This window comes from Mobula hypostoma, chromosome 8, assembly GCF_963921235.1.
Source record: "Mobula hypostoma chromosome 8, sMobHyp1.1, whole genome shotgun sequence".
Classification (NCBI taxonomy): Eukaryota; Metazoa; Chordata; class Chondrichthyes; order Myliobatiformes; family Myliobatidae; genus Mobula; species Mobula hypostoma.
Genome location: NC_086104.1, coordinates 159,194,347 through 159,221,386, shown reverse-complemented (window position 1 = coordinate 159,221,386; position 27,040 = coordinate 159,194,347). Strand labels below are relative to the sequence as shown.

The following is a 27,040-nucleotide window of genomic DNA, read 5'->3' as shown; positions in this document are numbered from 1 at the left end:
TTGTTTGTATTTTTATATAGGCATCCGTCAGTCTCATGAGACTATGGATTTGGGCCTTTGAAGGTTTCCAGGGCGCAGGCCTGGGCAAGGTTGTATGGAAGACCAGCAGTTGCCCACGCTGCAAGTCTCCCTTCTCCACACCACCAATGTTGTCCAAGGGAAGGGCACTAGGGCCGATACAGCTTGGCACCAGTGTCGTCGCAGAGCAATGTGCGGTTAAGTGCCTTGCTCAAGGACACAACACGCTGCCTCAGCCAAGGCTCGAACTAGCGACCTTCAGATCACTAGACGAACGCCTTAACCACTTGGCCACGCTGATATACATGTAATCGTTAAGTGAATTTTCTCAGTAATTACTGTACAGTTGCTTCTGTATTTTAGGAAAAACTTCTTGGTTTTCAGTAGCAGGTATTGCAACACTTGAATCCGGCTATTTTGCTGATTACTTGCTACCATTGGAATGCTGTTATCTCTACCTGAGTTTGAGACGACCACACAAAATGCTGGAGGAACTCAGCAGGCCAGGCAGCATCTAAGGAAAAGAGTACAATTGACATTTCAGGCCGAGACCCTTCGGCAGGACTGGAGATTTTCTCTTGCTTGTGTGTGTTGCGTGGATTTCCAGCTTCTGCAGATTTTCTCTTTTGAAACGATCACGACTGCTTTTTCCTTTCTTTGTTCTCTTAGTTCCTTACTTGTTCGTTTTCCTGCTCTTGATGAAACTATTATTACCAATAAGGAGAAGAACCTTAGGATCACCAGAGCATCAGTATCCAAAGGTCACCTCCAAATTTTGGCTGTTTTCAGAGCCTCAACTCTCAGAAAAGCGTAAGCGTTAAAGAGGGCTCAGGATGCAAAGTACCCCAGGGGTCACCCACCTCACTCCCCAACACGTGGCTGGAACTCTTGGTGAAAGAGACTGCCCACTCACTGAGGCATCCCACTAGCATTAATAACCAAGCGCTTTAAACATTTGAAACCATTGTCGGAAAGATTATAGAGTCAGGGAGCAGCCCCTGGAACTTTCCGAGTGCCGGGATAATGACTACCAGGTGAATCGGGTGGACTACCTATGACTGACTGTAACAAGATCATAAGACATCGAGCAGAATGAGGCCATTCGGCCCATTGCGTCTGCTTTTCCATCCCATCACGGCTAAGGAGCTGGTGGTAGACCTGAGGAGAGCTGAGGTACTGGCAACCCCTGTTTCCATCCAGAGGGTCAGTGTGGACATGGTGGAGGATTACAAATACCTGGGAATACGAATTGACAATAAACTGGACTGGTCAAAGAACACTGAGGCTGTCTACAAGAAGGGTCAGAGCCGTCTCTATTTCCTGAGGAGACTGAGGTCTTTTAACATCTGCTGGACAATGCTGAGGATGTTCTACGAGTCTGTGGTGGCCAGTGCTATCATGTTTGCTGTTGTGTGCTGGGGCAGCAGGCTGAGGGTAGCAGACACCAACAGAATCAACAAACTCATTCGTAAGGCCAGTGATGTTGTTGGGAGGGAACTGGACTTTCTCACAGTGGTGTCTGAAAAGAGGATGCTGTCTAAGTTGCATGCCATCTTGGTCAGTGTCTCCCATCCACTACATAATGTACTGGGTGGGCACAGGAGTACATTCAGCCAGAGACTCAGTCCACCGAGATGCAACACAGAGCGTCATAGGAAGTCATTCCTGCCTGTGGCCATCAAACTTTACAACTCCTCCCTTGGAGGGTCAGACACCCTGAGCCGATAGGCTAGTCCTGGACATTTCATAATTTACTGGCATAATTTACATACTACTATTTAACTATTTATGGTTCTATTACTATTTAATTATATATGGTGCAACTGTAACGATAACCAATTTCCCCCGGGATCAATAAAGTATGACTATGACTATTTATTATCCCTCTTGACCCCATTCTTCTGCCTTCTTCCCTAATCGAAAACCTGTCAACCTCTGCTTTAAATGTATTCAATGATCAATATATTCAATGAGTTGGCCTCCACACCCTCCATGTTTAATGGTATCTTGATCACTGCCTCCCAACACTGCCGAAAACCCACAGGATCGGAGGCAAAAGAAATACACCCATGGAAGGAAATTCAGGAAACTTCTCATATAATTATTTCTAGGCAATTTCTAGCGAGGAAAAACCCAAGGTTCAAATGATTTAAGCACCTGGCCAAACTGGAAAGTTTGGGTAAGGGCTGAATCGTGGCGCTGGGGTCCAGGCCTGAGATTATCGAAGCGCTGGGACCCAGGTTCGAGATTACTGAAGCGCTGGGGCCCAGGCCCGAGATTACCGAAGCAGGGGACCCAGGCCGGAGATTATCGAAGCGCTGGGGCCCAGGCCCGAGATTATCGAAGCAGGGGGTCCAGGCCTGAGATTATCGAAGCACTGGGGCCCAGGTTCGAGATTACTGAAGCGCTGGGGCCCAGACCCAAGATTAGCGAAGTGCTGGGGCCTAGGCCTGAGATTATCGAAGCAGGGGGCCCAGGCCCGAGATTACTGAAGCGCTGGGGCCCAGGTCCGACAGTGAGGAACGACCAGCGTTTGGACGATTTCAGTGCTGGGCCAGATTGAAAAGATCAAGGTGTCCGGGCTGGAGGTGAGGGACAGGTCAGTTCAGCTCGCTGCTTCACGATGTTTGCTCAGCTCTGCGCTGATCGGAGGCTGTGGTTGTGTGTCTGTGGATGGATTCACTTTCGTGGACTTCAGTTCCGAACCCTATTTGCTTGCTTTTACTGTTTGCACAATTTAGTTTTATCCTCTGCACATTGGGCACTTTATGGTCTTTTGTTTTAATGGGTTCTATCGGTTTTTTCATTTTGTGGCTGCCTGTAAGATGAATCTCAAGATTGTATAATGTATACATTCTTTGATAATAAATGTATTTTGTACTTTTGAACTTTGAAACAATGCTGGAAGATCACTCTGGCCCAATGATTGATCACCTCAGAGTGTGGCAACCCTGCAGCCTTTCCCAGCAGATCGGCTCTCTGCATTTGTTGCCTGAATGCTCTTGAGAATGGCTTGATCTGAAAACAGCCTTGTCACGGTACCTCAGTGTCTCTAACAATAATAAGCCAACACCAATACATCTCTCTGAGTAACTTGTATCCGTCGTAAGGGCACTCCAAAATCAATACTCAAAACCCATTGCTGGTAGCCATAATTTATTATTAAAATAGCTTTTCACAACAAAATGATCCTTTTGAATTTATAAAGCACCTGAATATCAAAAGCATAAAAAATACTCTGGTTCTAAACATGCAGCCAAGATACTGTCAGCGAGCTTAAGCGAGTGATTGGTTCTACAACTGAACAGTAAGCGGCACCAGTGAGAGTTTTCAAAGCCTCCTCAGTCACCTCATCTCCTCTTGATAGAAGGGCCTGTCAGGATACCCGGACTGCAGGGTCTGGCCTGCTCAGAATTCAGGCAAGGTATTATCTGACGAGGAACGACTGCTCAGGCAGGGTGGAACGGACAGACGAGGCGAGGTATGGAGATATGCAGTGGGAACAGACATTGGGCATGTACTGATTGATTGACTGAGGACAGTCTGCACAGTTATTCATCAGCATTTACTGAGTGGGACTCCCTCACACAGACTGCTCTTCAGAATTCTCTGTTTCATAGGCAAATGTATCCATGTGCTTTCATCGTTACTCAGCTAGACTTTGGCAGTTAGAAAAGAAACACAAATCTCCTTCATTTAAAATTGATTTTAAACCCAGCACTTGGTGCTTTGCTGAATTATTATTTATTTGAGATACAGCATGGAATAGACCCTTCCGGCCCAACGAGCCGCGCTGCCCAGCAATCCTCTTTGGACTGTGGGAGGAAACCGGAGCACCCGGAGGAAACCCACACACACAGAGGAAGGATGTCGAGACTCCTTATAGATATCATTGGAATTGAACTCTGAACTCCAACACCCTGAGCTGTAATAACGTTGTGCTAACTACTAAGCTACCACGGGGCCCATTATTTCCCCTTTCCCTTCTACAGACCCACAGTCCCAGCTCCACCATCATCTCTCTATGTCCCCCTGGGGGTGGGGAGGGGGATTCAACTCTTTGTTAAGATTATCTTCATTACTAACTCTTCTTTCTCTTTAATTGCTAATTCTATTGATTGAATTCGAATCTTGCATTGTGGGAGAAGTGCTAAGCTTATCAATAATACTTGCTCACTTGGAAAATCAATTTATAATGTCACAACCTACTCTGGAGCCCCTCAGAGATCTGCAGCCTTCTGTCACACTGTGACTTGACAATACTGTGTTCAGCTAGCAGCACCTCCACGATTCACTGTAACTGGTTTAGAACGACAGTTCACAGTCCTTACGCTACATCATTTGCTGTGGACTCTGTCATACCTCAATCCTGTCAAAGTACTGTCAGTGGTTGCTTAGCAACATCGACAATACCAGTAATAGTATTTTAATAAATAAACCAGATCTTCAGTAGTTCCACCCAGTCACATAAGGACTAACACTGGGAACACTACAGTGTACTATATTGCACAGAATTATATTGAGTTGATAGCACAAAGCAGGCCATTTGGTCCAAGGCCAGTGGCAGTGCTTTCGTTCCACATGAATCATCCCCATTAATATACCGCTCTCTCCCTGTTGTTCTGAAGTGCCTCTCTTCACATCAACCATTCCCTGTGGGATCATATTCCAAACTCTCTTCGTTCCTGATTTACCAATGGCCGTCTTACATCAGCTCTATACGTTGCTACCCTTACATCGGCTCTGTACTCCTCTCTTGTGAAACTAAGTGTCTATCTTTACCCCATGCATCCTTTTCAAATTCCTCGAGAATCTTTCTAGTAGAAAGAGGCCCAGACTGTTGAACCTTGCTGTGAAGAGATACAGTACATCACTGCACCAAAAGACTTGGCTTCTGCTTTTTGGATAAAAAATCTGAACTAAAGATGTGGGGGGGGGGGAGTGGGGTGGGGAAGGAGGTTGAGAAAAACAAGACTTATGGTTGGAGATGAACATACAGAACCATTTCCATCCTACTTACCAACTCAATGGGTAGCAATAAATATGAGGCAACAAGCTTCACACTAGGTGCCAATGATATTAAATGCGAGTCTGGTTCTGAATGGAGGCAAAAGGGCCGGATGTCAGATGAGCACAGTTCATGAAGGGAAAAGGCAGGTCTGATTTTAGCTTCATTTAGAACAAAAGCATTTCCAAATGCATACACCTCAATGTTAGCTGCTCTGGGTATACCCTCCGGGCGCCTTGGTATAGTTTACGGAAAGGATTCTTATAGTTGGCCTGTTCTGTCTTATGGGCTGATAATATTCAGAGAGTTTGAAGGATTTTACAGGTCAGGATTATCAATTTATCTCTGGTCCAGAAGAAATCGACAGCTGAATCAGGAGTGCAGAAGGATGGCAGGATTGACAGTGCAGCTGAAAGGTTAAACAGACCAGGCCTTGAGTTCAGAAGGAATTACAGATAGTCTTAGCAAGTCCTACACAATCGTTATGGATAGGGAGGATGTTTCCTCTGCCTGGGGATTCTAGGACAGGAGTCCAATCAGTCATTCCGGACAGAGTTAGGAAGGTTTATTTTCCCACCCACAGGGTAGTGAATGATTGTATCTTTTCCCATGAGGACTGTCTAGGCACTCCAGATAAGACTGACAGACATCTATCATCAGTGTGACAGGAGCAATGAAAACTCTGGCTGATGTGACATGATATGTGCAAATACACAACATAAATACAATCACAAATACATGGTCTATAACATAGATTATTGCATAATATATCAGCATCAACAATGCCCAGATCAGTTGTTCAGTATAGAAACATTTGACTTCTCAAAATTCTCTTTGGATAAAGAACAGTACTAATTAGTGCTCGGTAAAACACACAATGGAATTAAATAAAGCATATTAGAGCAAAGCTGGGCATTAAAATCCCAGTATGTTACAGTCACACCACTAAACTAAAGAATGGCTTTAATTCCTGTTTGTCATTCTGCGACTGCAATCTCAGGGAAAGAGAGATTTCCATACAGACACATCTGTTAACAGCAGCTGTATTGGCAGCTCATTCTCCTTCCAGTGAGATATGAAAATCATATGCCATTAATTTTCCCCAACCACAGCTCGGTGTAGACTCTCACTTCACGTACTTTAAGCAGTAAGTATGAGGAACATTCGGGAGACTGAGGAGTGATCAGGAGCCCCATCCCTCCGGCAACTGACACCTCTGTTACAGGGCACAAAACCTCTGCTACAGGGTACAAAAGCCCTTCTGCCTGGCTCAGCCCCACTCCTGGGTCCATTGGGACAGTGGGCAGATATTTTATTACCCAACTAATCCTTAGTTTCAATCAAACCTCCTTCTTACCCCTCCAATACATGTTATAAATAATAAGCAGATGTAGTGTGAGGAAAAATACACTCTGACATGGATGGTTCCAAGCCCGGCTGGGAATGGAGGAGGGTTGGGCATAGGGCTAGCAACCCCAACCCGTAAAAACCCGGAGCTACAGATATGCCAACAGAAGCTCCAAGGAACTCACCCCAGAGAGGAAGATGGGCTCTGGCCCAGGACACTGGCGAGCTGCTATCGGTGGCCGATGCTCCAGTAGGGGTGATGAGCTGGAGAAGAAAGAGAAGTTCCTCGTTTCAAACAAACTTTTTTCCCTCTGTGATGCTTCAATTGTTCCTTCTGCCTAACTCTCAACTTTCACACCCCAAGAATCCATGAACTAACCTTGAGTTGTTTGCTGACAGGCATGTACAGTACCTGGACACACTCAGCTCACCCTCCTGGCCTCAGTTGCTGTTTAATGTACATTGAGCTGATGGGGGAGGGAAGTTGAAGGGTGAGGGAACAGGAACCATCAATGGCAGCCTCATTAAGACTTGCTGCTTTGGTACCAGTTAAACCAAAATTGAAACCAAAGAGCACTCAACACGGCATTAAACATTACATTATAGAGTTTTCAAAAGAAAATTGTTTTATAATCATTTTAAATCAATACACACATTCTATTTTTAATCTATGTTTCCATAAGTTTTATATATCTCTTTGGCACTTGTATAAGAATAATCTTTCTTTTTAAGGCAAATTGGACACAGATAAAGAGGACATGCAGATTGTGCAAAGCTCTCACAAGATACACACTAATTACTAGCGATTATGAAAGCTCTGATTAGTGCAGCAAACCACTCAGTCACTGGTGAAGTGCATAGGTAGCTCCCTCCTGATCTCCGCTAGGTAGAAGCCCTTTGTATGTTGCTAGAAGAGCTTCAAGCGCATGTGCGCACACACATACACGCACACGTACACACGCACACTCACACACACATGCACACTCATGCACAATACAGAGAGAGGGACACCCTTCTTATTTGGATAATGGATAACCCTGGAAATAAAAATAGCTCATAAAGTAAAAGACAGCATCAGAACTAGAAACAGCCTTATTATCTTTTCTTGAAACATTTCTCATCATCTATTCATGAAAAAAGGTCTGGCTACTAAGGTTATAACCCTGGTTGTGAGTCCTGGACAACGATTGGCTATTAGAGGAACTTAGCAGGTCAGGCAGCATCTATGGAGAGGAATAGATGGCTGACACTTCGGGCTGAGATCCTTCACCTGGCCGAACCATCGACTATTTACTCCTCTCCATTAATACGTGCTGAACTCCGCCATGTATGGTCCCAAGCTCTGCTGTGAACAGAGGAGGGTTGGGCATAGGGCTAGCAACCCCATCCAGTAAAAACCCAGGGCTGCACATACACCAACAGAAGCCCCAAAGACCTCATCCTGGAGAGGGAGGATCTTCGAAGATGGGCTACAGCTGGGACAACTTGGACGGAGGACTCCAATAAGCTGCTGTCGGTAGGCCTGGTGGGGGTTTAAGAAGAAGAAGCAGATAGATGTTTCCTGACCCATTGAGTTCTTCCAGCATTGTGTGTGTTTAACTCTGGATTTCCAGCATCTGCAGAATCTCTTGTGTTGACGACTGGCTGCTGGTCCACAGAGGGACGTAGTTAACAGGACTTTAGGTCACTGACTGGATAATGGACAATGATTGGCTGTTGGTCAGTAAGTCTCTAGATCTCTGGTCAGATACTGGATAGAGAATGATTTGACATTGGTCAACAGCCCTCAGGACTGGACTTTTTGGCCATTGGCACATTTGGTTTGGAAAATGACACATTGCTGGTCAAGTAAAAACCGAAAGGGTTGTGTATGATGGAAACTGATGGGCCATGGGGAGAGGAAGGAGGAAAGATCTTTAGTACTATTCCCCCTACCCCCACCCCCATGGGGACAGGGGGAAGAAAACACTTCCTCAGCTGTGGTGACAGTGCAACCTTTCCCATTCTGCAGCTTCTCTCCAAAGTCTCCACTGAAGAAAACTTGATGTTGTCCAATCTGATTGTTTAATTCTTAGATTAGACTATTTAATTGTTATTCAACTGCACTCAAGTGGGAGGCACAGGAACACAATAGCATAAATAATTCCCAGATACTTGTGCTGTACATGAAGAACCTGCACTTGCATACTAATTCACAGAACCTGGCTCCAGAAATGGAGTGCAGCCATAATAGTTCTACAGCACAAAAACAGGCCCTTCGGTCCATCTAGTCCATGCCAAACTGTTATTCTGTTTAGCCCCATTGACCTACATCTGGAGCAGAGCCCTCCATACCCCTCAGGCCATGTTCTTATCCAAACTTCTCTTAAATGTTGAGATTAAACCCACATCCACCACTTTCTCTGGCAGCTCGTTCCACACTCTCACCACCCTGAGTGAAGTTGTTCCTCCTCAGACTCCCCTTAAATATTCTACCTTTCACCCTTAACCTATGACCTCTAACACTGTAACTATGGCGTCAGACATTAAATGCAAGCTCCTGAAGGTGCCATACTCCCCAACTGTCCAGGATATTTAGGTGGGGAACATAGTTGGGAATGCCACCAAATCCCAAGCAGGAATTTCTACAATTGCTGGTGAGGATTGAACCCACAACAAGCAGGACAGACAGCTGTCGGTGACTGAGCGAGGTATGCCAACATGACACAGACCTGAGTAACAAAGGATTGTAAAATGATCTAAGGTGCTTCAAAGGTCATGGACTGCCCCACCGCTAAAACGTTCCCAACTGTTTCCAGGCAATGACTACTGGGAGCAATTGTCAGGCACCAAGAACAGTTACTAAGACTGTTACATTAAAATTGGTCACGGAATAGGCTTGTTAAGGTTGCTGGTGCTGCGGGGGGGGGTGGTGTTGAGGGTCATGGGGATAAGCTCTCACTACCTATTAAATGCTCCCAATGGTGTGCGCCTCAAATATCCTCTGACAAACAAGTCCAGCTCCTGGCCTTCACGTGTGACTTAGCTACTCCCGGCAGAACTGTTTCTACTGAGAGAAGGGGCAAAGGTTCCTTAAAATCAGTCGCTCTGGGCTGATTGGGTTTATCAGCCGTGGTTGGCGACTAAACCTTCGCTGCCTTGAGGCTATACCCGTTCACGAGGAAGGCTTCGGGAATAAACCCTGAAGAAAAATCCGGAGCTGGAGTCCCAAAGGCAGTCCTACATTGAGGTCAATGTTGACTGACATCTCCTGCGACACTGCTGGTGCCAAACTGTATCGGTCTCTGCTATTCCTTTGAATTCATCAGATATGTGGAGAGGGGTCCCTGCTATGTTGGCAAAGCTCGCTCTTCATATCTACTGCCCTGCCTTGTGTATCACATAGACAGGTTGGATGCGACATCCATGGTCGACCCTGACCACTGAAAGTCACAGAATATGGTCGCTCAGCTCTGCCAGTGTGGGGCTCCACATCAGCTTCCTCCCATCACTGCACTGCATCTCCCTAAGTAAACAGAAAACTTCGCAATTTTATTCATCCACGCTCACCTGGGGTCCCATTATCATTGATGCATCGAAGATTCTGTAAATCTTCAGCTGTGGCCCCTGAAAAAGACCCTACTTTTAGATTTCTATCAAAGCAACCCAAATTGTCCTTGCTTGAAATCGCAAGTCCAAACCTCAAGCAAATATGGGCATTAAGAACAACAGGGAATGTTGGGAAACAAGTCAAACGAGTCCTGTTGAGCAGTATGGGGTACTCCAATTGTGAATGGATATGTAACGGGTTGACGGAACAACTAATGGTGTTTCCCTGGGTGGGGAAAATGTGTGGCAAGGCAGAGAGCATTCCCACAGCGGGAGAAAAGCTTACCGCCCACTGTCCAACCTCCTTTCTGTACTCATTGTTGTACAACATAGAAACCGGCCTTTCAGTCTACCACAATCCATCCTGACTCGTTTGCCACACACCGCCCCCCCCCCGCCTCCTATGTCTGAACATGACCGTGTTTCGTTTCATCACCTCTTCTGGCAGATCATTCCAGATAGCAACCAAGCTCCGTGTAAAAATTAACTCTCCCTTTTAATCACCTTTCAAACTCCTCCCCCTCATTTAAACTCTGGCCTCTTCTTTTTGTTTGTATAAGATCCCAAAGCTTGCCGTTCCAGGGGAAATCCAGTCCCCCATCCCTGCTGCCTCCTGCGAGATCAGCGGTGGGGAAGGGCACTGCTCAAACCCCTCAGCTGGACTCCGGTTACACCGCTTCAGCCAATCGGGGTTAGGCACAAGAGATTCTAGAAATCTTGAGCAACACACACAAAATGTTGGAGGAACTCAGCAGGTCAGGCGGCAGCTATGGACGGTCGACGTTTCGGCCTTCCTGGTGAAGGATCTCGACCATCCTTTGCCCTCCAGAGTTGTTGCCCTTCCTGCTGAGTTCCTCCAGAGGTCAGTTCAGGGTTAGGTTGGGTTCCCAAACATCCGTTTGATGTTAGGTGTGTTTCATTTTACAGCGAGTTTATATATATCGTAACATATAGACAATATAAAGTGAATGCAAAGGATGGACTCGCCAGGCACATTTCTCGTTAGGCCCTAGACCCTGGCAGGCCCCTCACCCATGGTTTGTGTTTGGGAGGGGGCGTGGAGTTGGACGGCCAGCCGGATTTGAGCCCAACCTGTCTGGATGCACGTTGGAGTGCAGAGCCGGCAACTGACCAGGGTTCCGGATTGGTGGGGTGCAGGAAGTGCTGGTGCACCACCCACTCTACACCGTGGTCTCGCTCTTCCACAGGCCTGTGTTAATGCCTGCACCGGCCTCGGCGCCGAACGGCGTGACATCACAGCGGCTGCCCTGGAGTGCGCCGTTCTGATTGGTTGCGTTCAGTGGGTATGACCTCCGCTTGACCTCGCGCTCGAAGGCGCTGGCCGGCCTCCGGTTTTCCAGGCTGAGGCAAGCCTGCAGCCCGAGACTGAGGCCCGCCACCTGGCTGCTGCTATCGCTGCCCTCGGACGGGCTGCCGCTGCCCTCTCGCGCCGCTCTGCCGTTGCTGAGGCGCACGCTGCCATTCTCGCTGGAGGCCGCATCCGAGGCCGTGGCTCTCGGTGCCCTCTGCCGCGCCTGCTTGCCGTCCTGCGGCGGCTTTGTCCTGGTCCGATGTCCGCGGCGGCACGGCGGCGCCTCGGGCTCGCTATCGCCGCAGGCCGACGAGCTGCGAGTGGCGGCCCGCTCCCCCTGGCTCAGCGCCGCCTGGATGTTGGTCAGCTTGCAGGGGCCGCTGGCTGAGAAGGGGTCACCAGTGGCCGACGGGACCTTCAGCTCAGGTTTGGCCGGAGAGGCAGCGGCCAGGCTGCCTGCCTCTTTAACTGGCCCCTTGGCACACGGCAGCCAGGGCCCACAAACGTCGCACCGCTTCAGGCAGTGGTGGATGAGGACGAGGAGGCCCAGGGCGACAGCCCCCACGCCGTACAGGTAGCTGAAGAGCATGGCCAGCGAAGGGCCTGACACCGCCAGGGCCCCGAAGCTCCAGAGGCCTACAAAGAGCAGCTGGGTGGAGAGCAGTGCCCAGAGCTGTGCTTCCAGGGAGTACACATTCTCGGTGGCCAGCGAGGGACTCTCAGAGCCGAGGGAAGCTGACCCCGAGTCCGACAGGCGGCTGCTGCCCAGTGCCGGCTGCTCCGGCGATCCCGGAGCTTCGCCCTTGTTCCGCCGCCGGCACCCAAGGTGCAGGCCGGCACCCAGGAAGTAGATCCAGCTGACGAGCACGGTGAATCCGGCCGGGACATAGAAAGCCCCCAGGCTGGGCTTCCAGGCCAACCAACAGCTAGGTGGGGAGGAATGGGAGAGAAGAAAAGACAACACATCAGAGGTTTGTTCTGCACAGGACTTAATGGGATGTTTATCTGATGTCCTTTCCTTGGGATGCCTTGCCCCGCATCTCAAACAGAAGAGATTCTGCAGATGTTGGAAATCTTGAGTAACACACAGAAGACGTTAGAGGAGCTCAGCAGGTCAGGAGGTGTCTAAACAGTTGACGTTTTGGGCAGAGACCTTCCATCAGTCTTGTCCCGAACATCGACTGTTTATTCCCCTCCATGGATAGCGAGTCCCTCCAGCATTCTGTGTGTGTTACCCCACATCTTGGCTCATCTCATCGGCCCATCAGCAACAGTTTGACACTTGGCTGCAGCCCCAGACTCACAAACCACAGGTCCCCGTGTCAACAGTTCTCCACCTTCCTGCATATTTCTCCATTCTGCTTACCTATCCAATTCAGTATTGAAATCTCCTGCTGAGTCTGTGGCCATCAACCCTTCAGGCAACAGCTCACAGAGACAGAGCAACACAGCACCGAAACAGACCCATCAGCCCAACTGACTACAGACAGCGTCCTTGGCCCATAACCCTCCAAGCCCCTCTGCTCCATGTACCTATCCAAACAACTCTTAACTGGTGCAATCGTAACCCCCTCTGCCCCCAACCACTCCTCCAGCAGCTCAATCCGGGTACTCACTACCTTCTGTCTAAAAAAGTCTCTTTGAAATCTCTCCTCTCCTCTCTTATCTTGTATCTCTGCCCTTTTGGACTCTCCAACCCTGGGGAAAAGATTTTGACCATTCACCCAGTCCATACCCTTCATGACTTCTGTGAGATTACACCTCATGCTCTTGTGCTTCAAGGAATAAAGATCCAGCATGTCCCACCTCTCCATATAACTCAAGTCCTCTAATCGAGTCAGCATCCTTGTAAATCGCTTCTGCTCCCTCTCCAATGCCTTTCCTATAACAGGGTGACCAAACTACACATGGATCTTGCCTGTCTGCCTGGCATTGGGAACAACCACCCCTCATCTCCTCACAACACTGAAGTCCTCTGGGAAATCTTCCCTCCATCTTGCCTGGACATAACCACCCCCACCTTCTCTGTTGGGATTGGTTTAATATGATCACGTACTGAGAATCAGTGAAAAGTTTGACTTGCATATTGTTCATACAGATCAAATCATTACACAGTGTATTGAGCTAGAATAAAGTATAACAATAACAATGCAGAATAAAGTGTAAAATCTATTGAAAGAGCACAGTGCAAGTAAACAACAAAATGCAAGATTATAACGAGGTAGATTGTGAGGCCATGCGTCCATCTTATTGAACGAGAGGTCTGTTCAAGGGTCTGATAACAGAGGGATAGAAGCTGTCCTGGAACCTGATGGGTATGTGCTTTCTGGTTTTTGTATTTTCTACCCAATGGGACAGGGGAGAAGAGAGAATATCCGGGATGGCTGGGGTCTTTGATTATGCTGGATGCAGGCTTTTGTTATTCTGGGCTTTAAGTACAAGAACAGGGAGGTTTAGCTGAGGTACTGTGTGCAGTTTTGGTCACGCACAAGAAAGATGGGATTGTACTGGAGAAGGTCCAGAGCAGATACACCAGGATATTGCCTGGGATGAAGCAGGTCAGTTATGAGGAGAGACTGGGGAGGCTGGGTCTGTTGTCCCTGGAGCACAGCGTGGTCTGACTGACGTACATAATATCGTAAGGAATCTTTCCCCCTTGTCAGAGGTGAATACATCTGGAGGATACAGGTGTAGAGTAAAGGGTGGGAGATTTTATTTTCTATTTATAGGTACAGGCCCTTCCACCCAATTAACCTCATAACCCGGACGTACATCATTGAAATGTGGGAGGAAACTGGAGCATTCAGAGGAAACACACAGTCACGGGAGAACATACAAACTCCATACAGACTACGGCAGGAATTGAACCCAGACCACTGGTCCTGTAATAGCGATATGCTAACTGCTACACTACCGTGCCAGCCCTTTCCACTCCTCCACAGGGGATCTGAGGGTCGGGAGACCTTTCATACCGACAGAGTGGCGAGTACCTGCAATACACTCCTGGAGAGAGCAGGGGAAGCAGAGCTGCTGACAGGTGAACACTGAGTCTCCAGGTATAGAAGGCTGTGGGCCAAGTACTGGGAGATGGGGTTAAAACAGACGGCTACCCTCTGGTTCAAATGGCCTGCTTCGATATGGTCAGTTATTGGGAAGATGTTGGAGTCCATTATTAAGAATGAGATTTCAGGGTATGTGGAAGTGCACGATAAAATAGGCCGTAGCCAGCATGGTTTCCTTAAGGGTAAATCTTTCCTGACAAATCGTTGGAATTCTTTGAGGAAATATCAAACAGGATAGACAAAGAAGAACCAGTGGATGTTGTTCACCTGGATTTTCAGAAGGCCTCTGACAACATGCCACACATGAGGTTGCTTAACAAGATAAGAGCCCGTGATATTACAGGAAAGATACTAGCATGAAGATTGGCTGGCTGGCAGGAGGAAGGGAGTGGGAATAAAGGCAGCCTTTTCTGGTTTTCTGCTGATGATAAGTGGAGTTCCACAGGGATCGGTGTTGGGACTGCTTCTTTTCACATAATATTTATCTGGATGAGGGAATTGATGGCTTTGTGCCCAGGTTTGTGGACAATATGAAGATAGGCGGAGGGACAGGAGGTGTTGAGGATTCATGGTCTGCAGTAGGATGGTGAGAATTGTCAAAGAAGTGGCAGATAGAATGTAGTGTAGGGAGGTGTATGGTCGTGCACCTTGGAGGAAGGAAGAAAGGCACAGACTAATTTTTTAGATGGGGAGAAAATTCAAAATCGGAGGTGTAAAGGGACTCAGGAGTCCTTGTGCAGGATTCCATAAAGGTTAACCTGCAGGCAAGTTGGTGGGAAGACTAATACAATGTTCACATTCATTTCCAGAGGACTAGAGTATAAAAGAAAGGATGTTGGAGTTTTTCAAGGAGGTTACCAGGAAAGTGGATGAAGGGAAGGCAGTGGATATTGTCTACATGGACTTCAGTAAGGCCTTTGACAAGGTCCCGCATGGGAGGTTAGTTAGGAAAATTCAGTCGCTAGGTATACATGGAGAGGTGGTAAATTGGATTAGACATTGGCTCGATGTAAGAAGCCAGAGAGTGGTGGTAGAGAGTTGCTTCTCTGAGTGGAGGCCTGTGACTAGTGGTGTGCCACAGGGATCAGTGCTGGGTCCATTGTTATTTGTCATCTATATCAATGATCTGGATGATAATGTGGTAAATTGGATCAGCAAGTTTGCTGATGATACAAAGATTGGAGGTGTAGTAGACAGTGAGGAAGGTTTTCAGAGCCTGCAGAGGGACTTGGACCAGCTGGAAAAATGGGCTGAAAAATGGCAGATGGAGTTTAAAACTGACAAGTGTGAGGTATTGCACGTTGGAAGGACAAACCAATGTAGATCATACAGGGTTAATGGTAGGGCACTGAGGAGTGCAGTGGAACAGAGGGATCTGGGAATACAGATACAAAATTCCCTAAAAGTGTCGTCACAGGTAGATAGGGTCGTAAAGAGAGCTTTTGGTACATTGGCCTTTATTAATCAAAGTATTGAGTGTAAGAGCTGGAATGTTATGGTGAGGTTGTATAAGGCATTGGTGAGGCCGAATCTGGAGTATTGTGTTCAGTTTTGGTCACCAAATTACAGGGAGGATATAAATAAGGTTGAAAGAGTGCAGAGAAGGTTTACAAGGATGTTGCCGGGACTTGAGAAACTCAGTTACAGAGAAAGGTTGAATAGGTTAGGACTTTATTCCTTGGAGCGTAGAAGAATGAGGGGAGATTTGATAGAGGTATATAAAATTATGATGGGTATAGATAGAGTGAATGCAAGCAGGCTTTTTCCACTGAGGCAAGGGGAGAAAAAAACCAGAGGACATGGGTTAAGGGTGAGGGGGGAAAAGTTTAAAGGGAACATTAGGGGGGGCTTCTTCACACAGAGAGCGGTGGGAGTATGGAATGAGCTGCCAGACAAGGTGGTAAATGCGGGTTCTTTTTTAACATTTAAGAATAAATTGGACAGATACATGGATGGGAGGTGTATGGAGGGATATGGTCCGTATGCAGGTCGGTGGGACTAGGCAGAAAATGGTTCGGCACAGCCAAGAAGGGCCAAAGGGCCTGTCTCTGTGCTGTAGGTTCTATGGTATGTAATGCTGAAGTTCTATAAGGCACTGATCAGACTGCACTTGGAGTATTATGAGCAGTTTTGGGCCATACAAACATACAAAGTCCTTAGAGGCAGTGGCAGGAATTGATCCTGGGCCAGTGGTGCTGTAAAGTGTTATGCCAACCACTGCACTACTGTTTATTCTGCATCATAACTGATTTACCATGCACGATCTCAATGCACTATGGAATGATCTGATCTGTATGAACAGGATGCAAGACAAACTTTTCACTCTATCTGTGACAATAACAAACCAGTTTCAGTTTCTGTGCTCTATGATCCTATGGCTTGAGCAGTCTTGTCACACTAACTAACCCGTGAAGATCAGATGTTGTTCTGGTCAATTAGAGGACACAGGATACTCACTATGGACTGATGTTGCTGTAGTTGTGAAGATTGACGGCTGCTGTGATCCCACATATAATCAGAGGAATGCCTCCTGCGATGAGATAGAACCTGCACAGAGAGACAGAGAGAAGACATTGTGGTGAGCTATAACACACAGAGTGCTGGAGGAACCTCAGCAGGTCAGGCAGTCTCCGTGGAAATTAATAAGCAGTCGACGTTTCAGGCCAAGACCCTTCATCAGAACTGGAAAAGAAGGGGGAAACACACCAGAATTAAAAGATGGGGGAGCAGAAGGAACACAAGGTAGAAGGTGATAGGTGAAGCCTGGTGGGTGGGGGAGGGGATGAAGTAAGAAGCTGGGAGGTGATTGGTGGAAAAGGCAGAATCCGAGAGGAGAGGAGACTGGACCATGGGAGAAAGGGAGGGAGGTGATAGGCAGGTGAGGAGAAGAGGAGAGGTAAAAGGGAAGCTGGAGTGGGGAATGGCAGAAGAGGGAAGGGCAAGGAGAAAAATGACCGGAACTGTTGGCGCTGGAAGCATAGTGATATTTGCAAGCTGCCCCCAGCACATCCTTGGACTGTGTTGCACATTGCCACAAAGAACATGTTTCTATGTACACGTGTCAAGTAAAGCTAATTTTTAAAAAACGTCTCAGCCCATTTCCAGCATCTGCAGGGTCTGGTGTTTATAATTAATTTTGAACAATGCCTTCGTGTTGGTCCAAAACCAAATAAACTTCGTGCAAAGCATACTGAGCTAGAAATTACTTTCATTTTATGCATCTTAAATTAACATGGATGGGTGGCAACTTTATTCAGTTAATTGGATTACCCTAAAGGCAACTGGAGAGAGGAATGATGCCAGTTACTGAGTTTTGTTAGTGAGCTCGTGTCCTTTCTCGCTGTATCTCAGCTAACAAAATATTGATGTCTTTTCTCACTTTTTAATCACTGTCTTTCAGTTAACAAGACACGAATCTGGAAAGATTTGGATGGTGTTCTGAGGACCTGAATTCCAGAACTTTCATGGGTAAGAATGAAGCTATCTTACTCCAGTCCCAAGATAATAATTAAAAATAAGAACACTTAGTCATTTCAACGATTGAATAATTCAGGGATCTGAGGAAATGAGGGATTATGATACCTGGGATTTGAGGAATTTTGTTCTTTTTAATCAACCTGTGGTGATTCGATGTGGCAGAACCGAGGCGAGCCAGAGTTGATGATGAGCTCAGTCCCGAGAGCTAGGAAAGAGCCAAGGTTTGATCGATTTGAGCACTGGACCGAAGTGGAAGTGTCAGATATGTGACCAAATCAAGATAGCGGGGCCCAGGCCCGAAATCATATAGAAGTGGGTCCGACAGCAAGAAAAGACCCAGAGTTTGGACGATTTAAGCACCGGGTCACATTGAGGAGGTGAGGGTTCCGGGGCCGGGTCACGTTGAGGGGAGGTGAGGGTTCCGGGGCCGGGTCACGTTGAGGGGAGGTGAGGGTTCTGGGGCCGGGTCACGTTGAGGGGAGGTGAGGATTCTGGGGCCGGGTCACATTGAGGAGGTGAGGGACGGGCCAGTTCAGCTTGCTGCTGTGTGAGGTTTATTATTCTGTACACAAACTGAGGCTGTGGTCTGCAGCTAATGGGCTCCTGAATCGCCGATGGCTGGTTGTGGACTCACTTTTGTGAACTTCAGTTCTGATGCAATTTGCTTCCTTTTATTGTTTGCATGATTTTTTTTCTCTGCACATCAGGTATATGACAGTCTTTTTTTAAATGAGTTCTATTGGTGTTCTCTGTTTTGTGGCTGACTAGGGTTGTATATAGTGTACATACTTTGATAATAAATGAACTTAGAACTTTGAAGAGAAAAATACGAATGAGATTTTAAATGTTGAAGTCAGTAGAAATTTTTCTGAAGTGACAAATTAATCCCCTGGATCTTTAAGCAAACTCTTTTGATTCAAAAATAACAGGTGTCCTCCCTAACTATTAAGAAGTGTAACAAGAGATAGATCTAGTTTAAAAACAAAACTAATATCTGCAGACAACAAAGGACAGATCACGGGACCATTTGAATTTAAGACTTTGTCAGAGGCCGAGATTTAACCCAACCACAATTGTTGAAATACATGACAAAATCTACCTTAAGTCTAAACAAACGATTCATTTTTGAGTACAAGAAAACAAAAGAAATAGAAAACAACAGAAAATCTGCAGATGCTGGAAATTCAAGCAACATACATCAAAGTTGCTGGTGAACGCAGCAGGCCTAGCAGCATCTGTAGGAAGAGGTGCAGTCGACGTTTCAGGCCGAGACCCTTCGGTACTCTTCCTAGAGATGCTGCCTGGCCTGCTGTGTTCACCAGCAACTTTGATGTGTGTTAAAAGAAATAGAAGTGATTTCTGGGGGTTTTCTGCATAATTTTTTTGTTGGGGAAATGATGATACCTTTGACAATACCTGTCAGTCCAATCAGGTTTAGATTTGCATTCAAAGATTAGATTTGCAGGGGGATGGGAACCAGAGTGCCAGAGCTGACAGTGTGGCTGGGGTGAAAATAAATGATGTTAAAAGTTCAAGCAAATCCGCTGATAGAAAGGTTGTGAGTGGTGGTAAAAATCTTCTGAGGTGTATATATTTCAATGCTAGGAGTATTGCGGGGAGGGCGGATGAGTTGAGGGCGTGGATTGACACGTGGAATTATGATGTTGTAGCAATTAGTGAAACTTGGCTACAGGAGGGCCAGGACTGGCAGCTTAATATTTCCAGGGTTCCGATGTTTCAGATGTGATCGAGGCAGAGGAATGAAAGGTGGGGGGGGGGGGGTGGGGGGTAGCATTGCTTGTCAGGGAAAATGTTACACCAGTGCTCAGGCAGGACAGATTAGAGAGCTTGTCTACTGAGTCCTTATGGGTGGAGCTGAGAAACAGGAAAGGTATGGCCATGTTAGTGGGATTGTATTACAGACCACCCAATAGTCAAAGAGAATTGGAAGTGCAAATCTGCAGAGAGATAGCAGGCAACTGCAGGAAACATAAAGTTGCGGTGGTAGGGGATTTTAATTTTCCATATATTGATTGGGTCTCCCATACTGATAGGGGTCTAGATGGTTTAGAGTTTGTAAAATGTGTTCAGGAAAGTTTTCTAAATCAATATATAGAGGGACCAATATATAGAGGGGATGCGATACTAGATCTCCTATTAGGAAACGAGTTAGGACAAGTGACAGAAGTGTGTGTAGGGGAGCACTTTGGTTCCAGTGATCATAACACCATTAGTTTCAACTTGATCATGGATAAAGATAGATCTGGTCCTAGGGTTGAGGTTCTGAACTGGAAGAAGGCCAAATTTGAAGAAATGAGAAAGGATCTAAAAAGCGTGGATTGGGACAGGTTGTTCCCTGGCAAGGATGTGATCGGTAAGTGGGAAGCCTTCAAAGGAGAAATTTTGAGGGTGCAGAGCTTGTATATTCCTGTCAGGATTAAAGGCAAAGTAAATAGGAATAAGGAACCTTGGTTCTCAAGGGATATTGCAACTCTGATAAAGAGGAAGAGAGAGATGCATGACATGTATAGGAAACAGGGAGTAAATAAGGTGCTTGAGGAGTATAAAAAGTGCAAGAAAATACTTAAAAAGGAAATCAGGAGGGCTAAAAGAAGACATGAGGTTGCCTTGGCAGTCAAAGTGAAGGATAATTCAAAGAGTTTTTACAGGTATATTAAGAGTAAAAGGATTGTAAGGGATAAAATTGGTCCTCTTGAAGATCAGAGTGGTCGGCTATGTGTGGAACCAAAAGAAATGGGGGAGATCTTAATTGGGTTTTTTGCATCTAAGGAAACTGGCATGAAGTCTATGGAATTAAGGGAAACAAGTAGTGAGATCATGGAAACTGTACAGATTGAAAAGGAGGAGGTGCTTGCTATCTTGAGGCAAATTAAAGTGGATAAATCCCCTGAACCTGACAGGGTATTCCCTCAGACCTTGAAAAAGACTAGTGTTGAAATTGCAGGGGCCCTGGCAAATATATTTAAAATGTCGGTGTCTACGGGTAAGGTGCCAGAAGATTGGAGAATGGCTTATGTTGTTCCGTTGTTTAAAAAAGGATTGAAAAGTAATCCGGGAAATTATAGGCCGGTAAATTTGACGTCGGTAGTGGGTAAGTTATCGGAGGGAGTTCTAAGAGACAGAATCTACAAGCATTTGGATAGACAGGAACTTATTAGGGAGAGTCAACATGGCTTTGTGTGTGGTAGGTCATGTTTGACCAATCTATTGGAGTTTTTCAAGGTTACCAGGAAAGTGGATGAAGGGAAGGCAGTGGATGTTGTCTACATGGACTTCAGTAAGGCCTTTGACAAGGTCCCGCATGGGAGGTTAGTTAGGAAAATTCAGTCGCTAGGTATACATGGAGAGGTGGTAAATTGGATTAGACATTGGCTCAATGGAAGAAGCCAAAGAGTGGTAGTAGAGCATTGCTTCTCAGAGTGGAGGCCTGTAACTAGTGGTGTGCCACAGGGATCAGTGCTGGGTCCATTGTTATTTGTCATCTATATCAATGATCTGGATGATAATAAGGTAAATTGGATCAGCAAATTTGCTGATGATACAAAGATTGGAGGTGTAGTGGACAGTGAGGAAGGTTTTCAAAGCTTGCAGAGGGATTTGAACCAGCTGGAAAAATGGGCTGAAAAATGGCAGATGGAGTTTAATACAGACAAGTGTGAGGTATTGCACTTTGGAAGGACAAACCAAGGTAGAACATACAAGGTAAATGGTAAGGCACTGAGGAGTACAGTAGAACAGAGAGATCTGGGAATACAGATACAAAATTCCCTAAAGGTGGCGTCACAGGTAGATAGGGTCGTAAAGAGAGCCTTTGGTACATTGGCCTTTACTAATCAAAGTATTGAGTATAACAGCTGGAATGTTATGATGAGGTTGTATAAGGCATTGGTAAGGCCGAATCTGGAGTATTGTGTTCAGTTTTGGTCACCAAATTACAGGAAGGATATTAATAAGGTTGAAAGACTGCAGAGAAGGTTTACAAAGATGTTGTCGGGACTTGAGAAACTCAGTTGCAGAGAAAGGTTGAATAGGTTGGGACTTTATTCCTTGGAGTCCAGAAGAATGAGGGGAGATTTGATAGAGGTATATAAAATTATGATGGGTATAGATAGAGTGAATGCAAGCAGGCTTTTTCCACTGAGGCTAAGGGAGAAAAAAACCTGAGGACATGGGTTAAGGGTGAATGGGGAAAAGTTTAAAGGGAACATTAGCGGGGGCTTCTTCACACAGAGAGTGGTGGGAGTGTGGAATGAGCTGCCAGGCGAGGTGGTAAATGTGGGTTCTTTTTTAACATTTAAGAATAAATCGGACAGATACATGGATGGGAGGTGTATGGAGGGACATGGTCCGTGTGCAGGTCAGTGGGACTAGGCAGAAAATGGTTCGGCACAGCCAAGAAGGGCCAAAAGGCCTGTTTCTGTGCTGTAGTTTTTCTATGGTTTCTATTAGACTACCAGGATTTTTCTCAAACTTAACTCAAATAAAATGTTCTAATAAATTGGACCAAGTTGAAATATCTCATCAAAGCCTAAAATGTGTCATGAACACAGGGTACTAAACGGTAAAATATCTTCTGAAGTGCTGGACTAGATCCAGCAGATCATTTGTCAAACTTGAAAGATTTGAGAACACAGTGAGCCAAAGCTTCATTTTGAGCTGTCCATTGCAACAGTTCCTTAGAACATCTTGGCTAGCAACAATAGTCCAAAGGTGGGATGTAATGAAACAGACTTGCAGAGTTTCAGTATAGAAACCGGCCTTTAGGTTTAATATCATCAGCATAAGTCGTGAAGACAACAAATTTCACGACATATGCCGGTGATATTGAATCTGATTCTGATTCTGACATATCCATGCATTCCTGAGATAGTCCCATTTGCCTGCATCTGGCTCATATTCTCTGAATCTTTCCTATTTGTATTTTTTTATATTCATTTAAAGGATGCAAAGAGGCAGAGAGCTGGCTTCCTGAGCCACTGTAATCCTGGTCTATCCACAATGCATTACCTCAGTGAACTTCTCCAAACATCATTGAAGCATTTCTTCTGGATTTCCCCTCACCCTAAACTTCAGCCCTCCTGTTTCAGACCACAAGACCAAGGAGCAGAACTACGCCATTCTGCCCACCGGGTCTACTCTGCCATTTGATCAAGGCCGATTCACCATCCTTCTCGACCCCATTCTCCTGCCTTCTCGTAACTTCCTGATTAATCAAGAATCTATCAACCTCTGCCTGAAATACACCCAAATACTTGGCCTCCACAACTATCAGTGGCAATAAATTCCACAGATTCACCACCCACTGGATAAATAAATTTTTCCTCATCCCGGAAAAAAGATTGACCATCCAATTTATCTTCAGCTGTCATGATTTTATAAATCTCCATGTCACCCCTCAGCCTCATTCACTCCAAGGAAAATAGTCCCAGCCTTTCGTCTTTTCTGATAACTCAACCTTCCACTCCCAGACTGAAACTATCACTTATGAACTTAAAGCAAATTGCAAAGTTCCAATAACTTTCACCCTGTCCAAGTTGTCATCATCAGGGAATCCATGTCTTCAAGGGAAGTGGAAACACATTTGAAAGGTGCCCAAGGAGATTACGGAAATCAGCTTTAGTTATCACATGTACGTCGAAACATTCAATGAAATGTGTTCTCTGCTCAACGACTGCCCCGGGCTGACAACGTGCTGAGGTGCTGTCATGCTCCCAGTGCCAACACAGCAAGCCCACAGCTCACTAACCCTAACCGGTAGGTCTTTGGAATGTGGGAGGAAACCAAAGCACCCTGAGGAAACCCATGCAGTTGGGGTGAAATGTTCAAATTCCTTAAATGCACAGGTGGAAAGTGAAAGCTGACTTTTCCATTGCTGATGCTGTAAGGCGTTACACTAATCATTGTGCTACCATGCCATCCTGTGGGGGAAGTAGTCATGGATTATGGGGCAAAGGTGGGTTATGGGGCAAAGGAGGGCTGTGGGGTAAAGGAGGGTTGTGAGGTAAAGGTGTGTTGTGGGGTAAAGACGAATCATGGGATGGACTGGACCCATGGGCAAGAAGTGTAACATCTCTGAGTTTTTCAACAGCTCCTCCGTACCTGAGCATTGGCCGCTGTGCGGGGGCTGGAAGCTCGAGTTCGTGTTGTCGTTGCAAATTCTGTGTTGCTTCTTTGTAAATGACTCTTGCTGAAACTCCAATCCACAGCAGAGTTGAGAGGGATGAGTAATGCAGGAGAATCCCAACCTGGGAAAAGATGGGAAGTCACAGATAAAACCAGCATTCCTTTCCCCAGCCCTTCACAGCAAATGAAAGACAATGTTCAATGTAAATTTATTATCAAAGTATACAGTATACGGTAAAGACGATCAAATATTGAAAGGCCTGGACAGAGCGCACATGGAGAGGATGTGCCCTATAGTGGGAGAGTCTGGGACCAGAGTCACAGCCTCCGAACAGAAGGATATATATTTAGAATGGAGATGAGGAGGAATTTCCTTGTGAGTCTGAGGAATTCATTGCCACAGTTAATAAATTCTTGATTAGTCAGGGCATTAAAGGTTATGGGAAGAAGAGAGGAGAATGGAGTTAAGAAGGAAATGATTCAAACAGGATGAAGTGGCGGAGCAGACTCGATGGGTTGAATGGCCTAATTCTGCTCCTATGTTTTATGGTCTTATGAACTTATATACTACCTTGAGATTCTTTTTTTGCAGGCATTTACAGGAAACAAGAAGGAAATACTAAAAAAAGGCTAATACCAAGCAGCATAAGTTTAAGGTGAGTAGATGGAAGTATAGGGAGGGATGTCAGAGATTGGCTTTTGCACAGAGTGGTGGGTGTGTGGAGCGTACTGCCAGGGGTGATGATAGAGGCAGATACATCAGGAACATTTAAAAAGCTATTAAATAAGCATGTAGCCCATGATATTATAGGAAAGATTCTAGCATGAATAAAGCAGTGTCTGATTGGCAGGAGGCAAAGAGTGGGAATAAAGGGAGCCCTTTCCAGTTGGCTGCTGGTGACTAGTGATGTTCCACAGGGGTTTATTTTGGAACTAATTCATTTTACATTATATGTCAATGATTTTGATGATGGAATTGATGGCTTTGTTGCAAAGTTTGCAGATGATATGAAGATAGGTGGAGGGGCAGGTAGTTCTAAGGAAGTAGAGTGACTACAGAAGGACTTAGCGACAGATTAGAAGAATGGGCAAAGAAATGGCAGATGGAATAGTGTCAGGAAGGGTATGGTCATACACTTTGGTAGCAAAAATTAAAGGGTTGACTACTGCCTAAATGAAGAGAAAATACAAAAAAACTGAGGTGCAGAGGGACTTGGAAGTCCTTGTGCAGGATTCCCAAAAGGTTAATTTGCAGGTTGAGTCTGTGTTGAGGAAGGCAAATGCAATGTTAGCAGTCATTTCAAGAGGACTAGAATATAAAAGCAAGGATGTAACGTTGAGACTTCATAAAGCACTGGTGAGGCCTCACTTGGAGTATTGTGAGCAGTTTTGGTCCCCTTATTTTAGAAAGGATGTGCTGAAACTGGAGAGGGTTCAAAGGAGGTTCATGAAAATGATTCCAGGATTGAATAGCTTGTCATATGGAGAGTTTGATGGCTCTGAGCCTGCATTCATTAGAATTCAGAAGAATGAGGGGTGACCTCATTGATACTTATTGAATGGCAAAAGGCCTTGATAGAGTGGATGTGGAGAGGATGTTTCCTATGGTGGGAGAGTTTAAGGACAGTGGGCATAGCCTCAGAATACAGGAGTGTCCTTTGAGAACAGAGATGAAGAGAAATTTCTTTAACCAGAGAGTGGTGAATCTGGGGAATTCTTTGCCATAGTCAGCTGTGGAGGCCGTCTTTATGTATATTTAAGGCAGAGGTTGATAGATTCTTGATTCGTCAGGGAATGAAGGGACATGGGGAGAAGGCCAGAGATTGGGGCTGAGAGGAAAATTGGATCAGCCGTGATGAAATGGCAGAGTAGACTCGATGGGCCAAATGGCCTAATTCTGCTCCTATATCTTACGGCTTTTTAGACTTATAGTTGATAGAAAAACAGAGGGCTATGTGGGAGGGAAGGGTTAGTACCTCTCCCAGTACAGTAAGTTCAAATGTTCATTCATTATCAAAGCATGCGTCCATAGACAACTCTGAAATTTATTATCTCCAGACAGCCACTAAACAAAGAAAGAGCATAAAGAGTCAGCAGAAGATTCTGGGCCAAAGGGCCAGTACTGTGCTGTAGTGTTCTACGTCCTATGTTAAAAACAATTGAATTAGTGAAAAACTACACACAAAGACTGACAAACAACTCATGTGCAAAAGACAAACAGCAATACTGAGCACGTGAGTTGGAGAGTCCATGAAAGTGAGTCTGTAGATCACAGAATCAGTTCAGAGTTCACGCCAACCGTTGTGTGGCAAGCCCCACAAAGTAACTGAGGAGACGACCCGATTACCTGTGTCAGTTACATTGGTTAAGGGAAAAATTGGCCAGGACGAGGAGGAGAAGACTGACAATGAAAACTCTTAATGCCCACTTGACTGAGTAAATGAGACCTTAATTTGATTTTTATTTAAATAGTAAAAAATTGCAGCACGCTGCTGTGCAGAGGGAATACTTGTGCATGACTCACAAAAGGTTGGTTTGCAGGTGCAGCAAGCTATCAAGAAGGCAAATGGAACGTTGGCCTTTGTTGCTGGAGGGGTTGAATTTAAGAGAAGGGAGGTTATGCTGCAACTGTACAGGGCACTGGTGAGGCTGCACCTGGAGTACTGTGTGCAGTTCTGGTCTCCTTACTTGAGGAAGGATATACTGGCTTTGGAGGAGGTGCAGAGGAGGTTCACCAGGTTGATTCCAGAGATGAGGAGTTAACCTAAGAGGAGAGATTGAGTCGTCTGGGGCTGTACTCGCTGGAATTCAGAAGAATGAGAGAGAGATCTTATAGAAACATATAAAATTATGAAAAAGATAGATAAGATAGAGACAGGAAAGTTGTTTCCATTGATAGGTGAGACTAGAACTAGGGGACATAGCTTCAAGATTTGGGAGAATAGATTTAGGACAGAGATGAGGAGGAACTGCTTTTCCCAGAGAGTGGTGAATCTGTGGAATTCTCTGCCCAATGAAGCAGTGGAGGATACTCCACTCAGTAAATATATTTAAGACGAGTTTGGATAGGTTTTTGCAGTGTAG

General features: G+C 45.8%; 1 protein-coding gene across 1 annotated transcript in view; it reads right to left on the bottom strand.

Annotated features, from left to right (window-relative positions):
* Positions 1 to 3,166: 3,166 nt before the first annotated feature.
* The window catches only part of adgra2 (adhesion G protein-coupled receptor A2), a 209,083-nt gene continuing 185,209 nt past the window's right edge, over positions 3,167 to 27,040 (bottom strand). The window contains exons 17-19 of the mRNA XM_063057233.1: positions 23,933 to 24,078; positions 16,793 to 16,882; positions 3,167 to 12,199 (exon numbers count right to left, since the gene is read on the bottom strand). Of these exons, the coding sequence (XP_062913303.1) occupies positions 11,143 to 12,199; positions 16,793 to 16,882; positions 23,933 to 24,078 (1,293 nt within the window). The 3' untranslated portion in view covers positions 3,167 to 11,142. The remainder of the gene's footprint in view (positions 12,200 to 16,792; positions 16,883 to 23,932; positions 24,079 to 27,040) is intronic.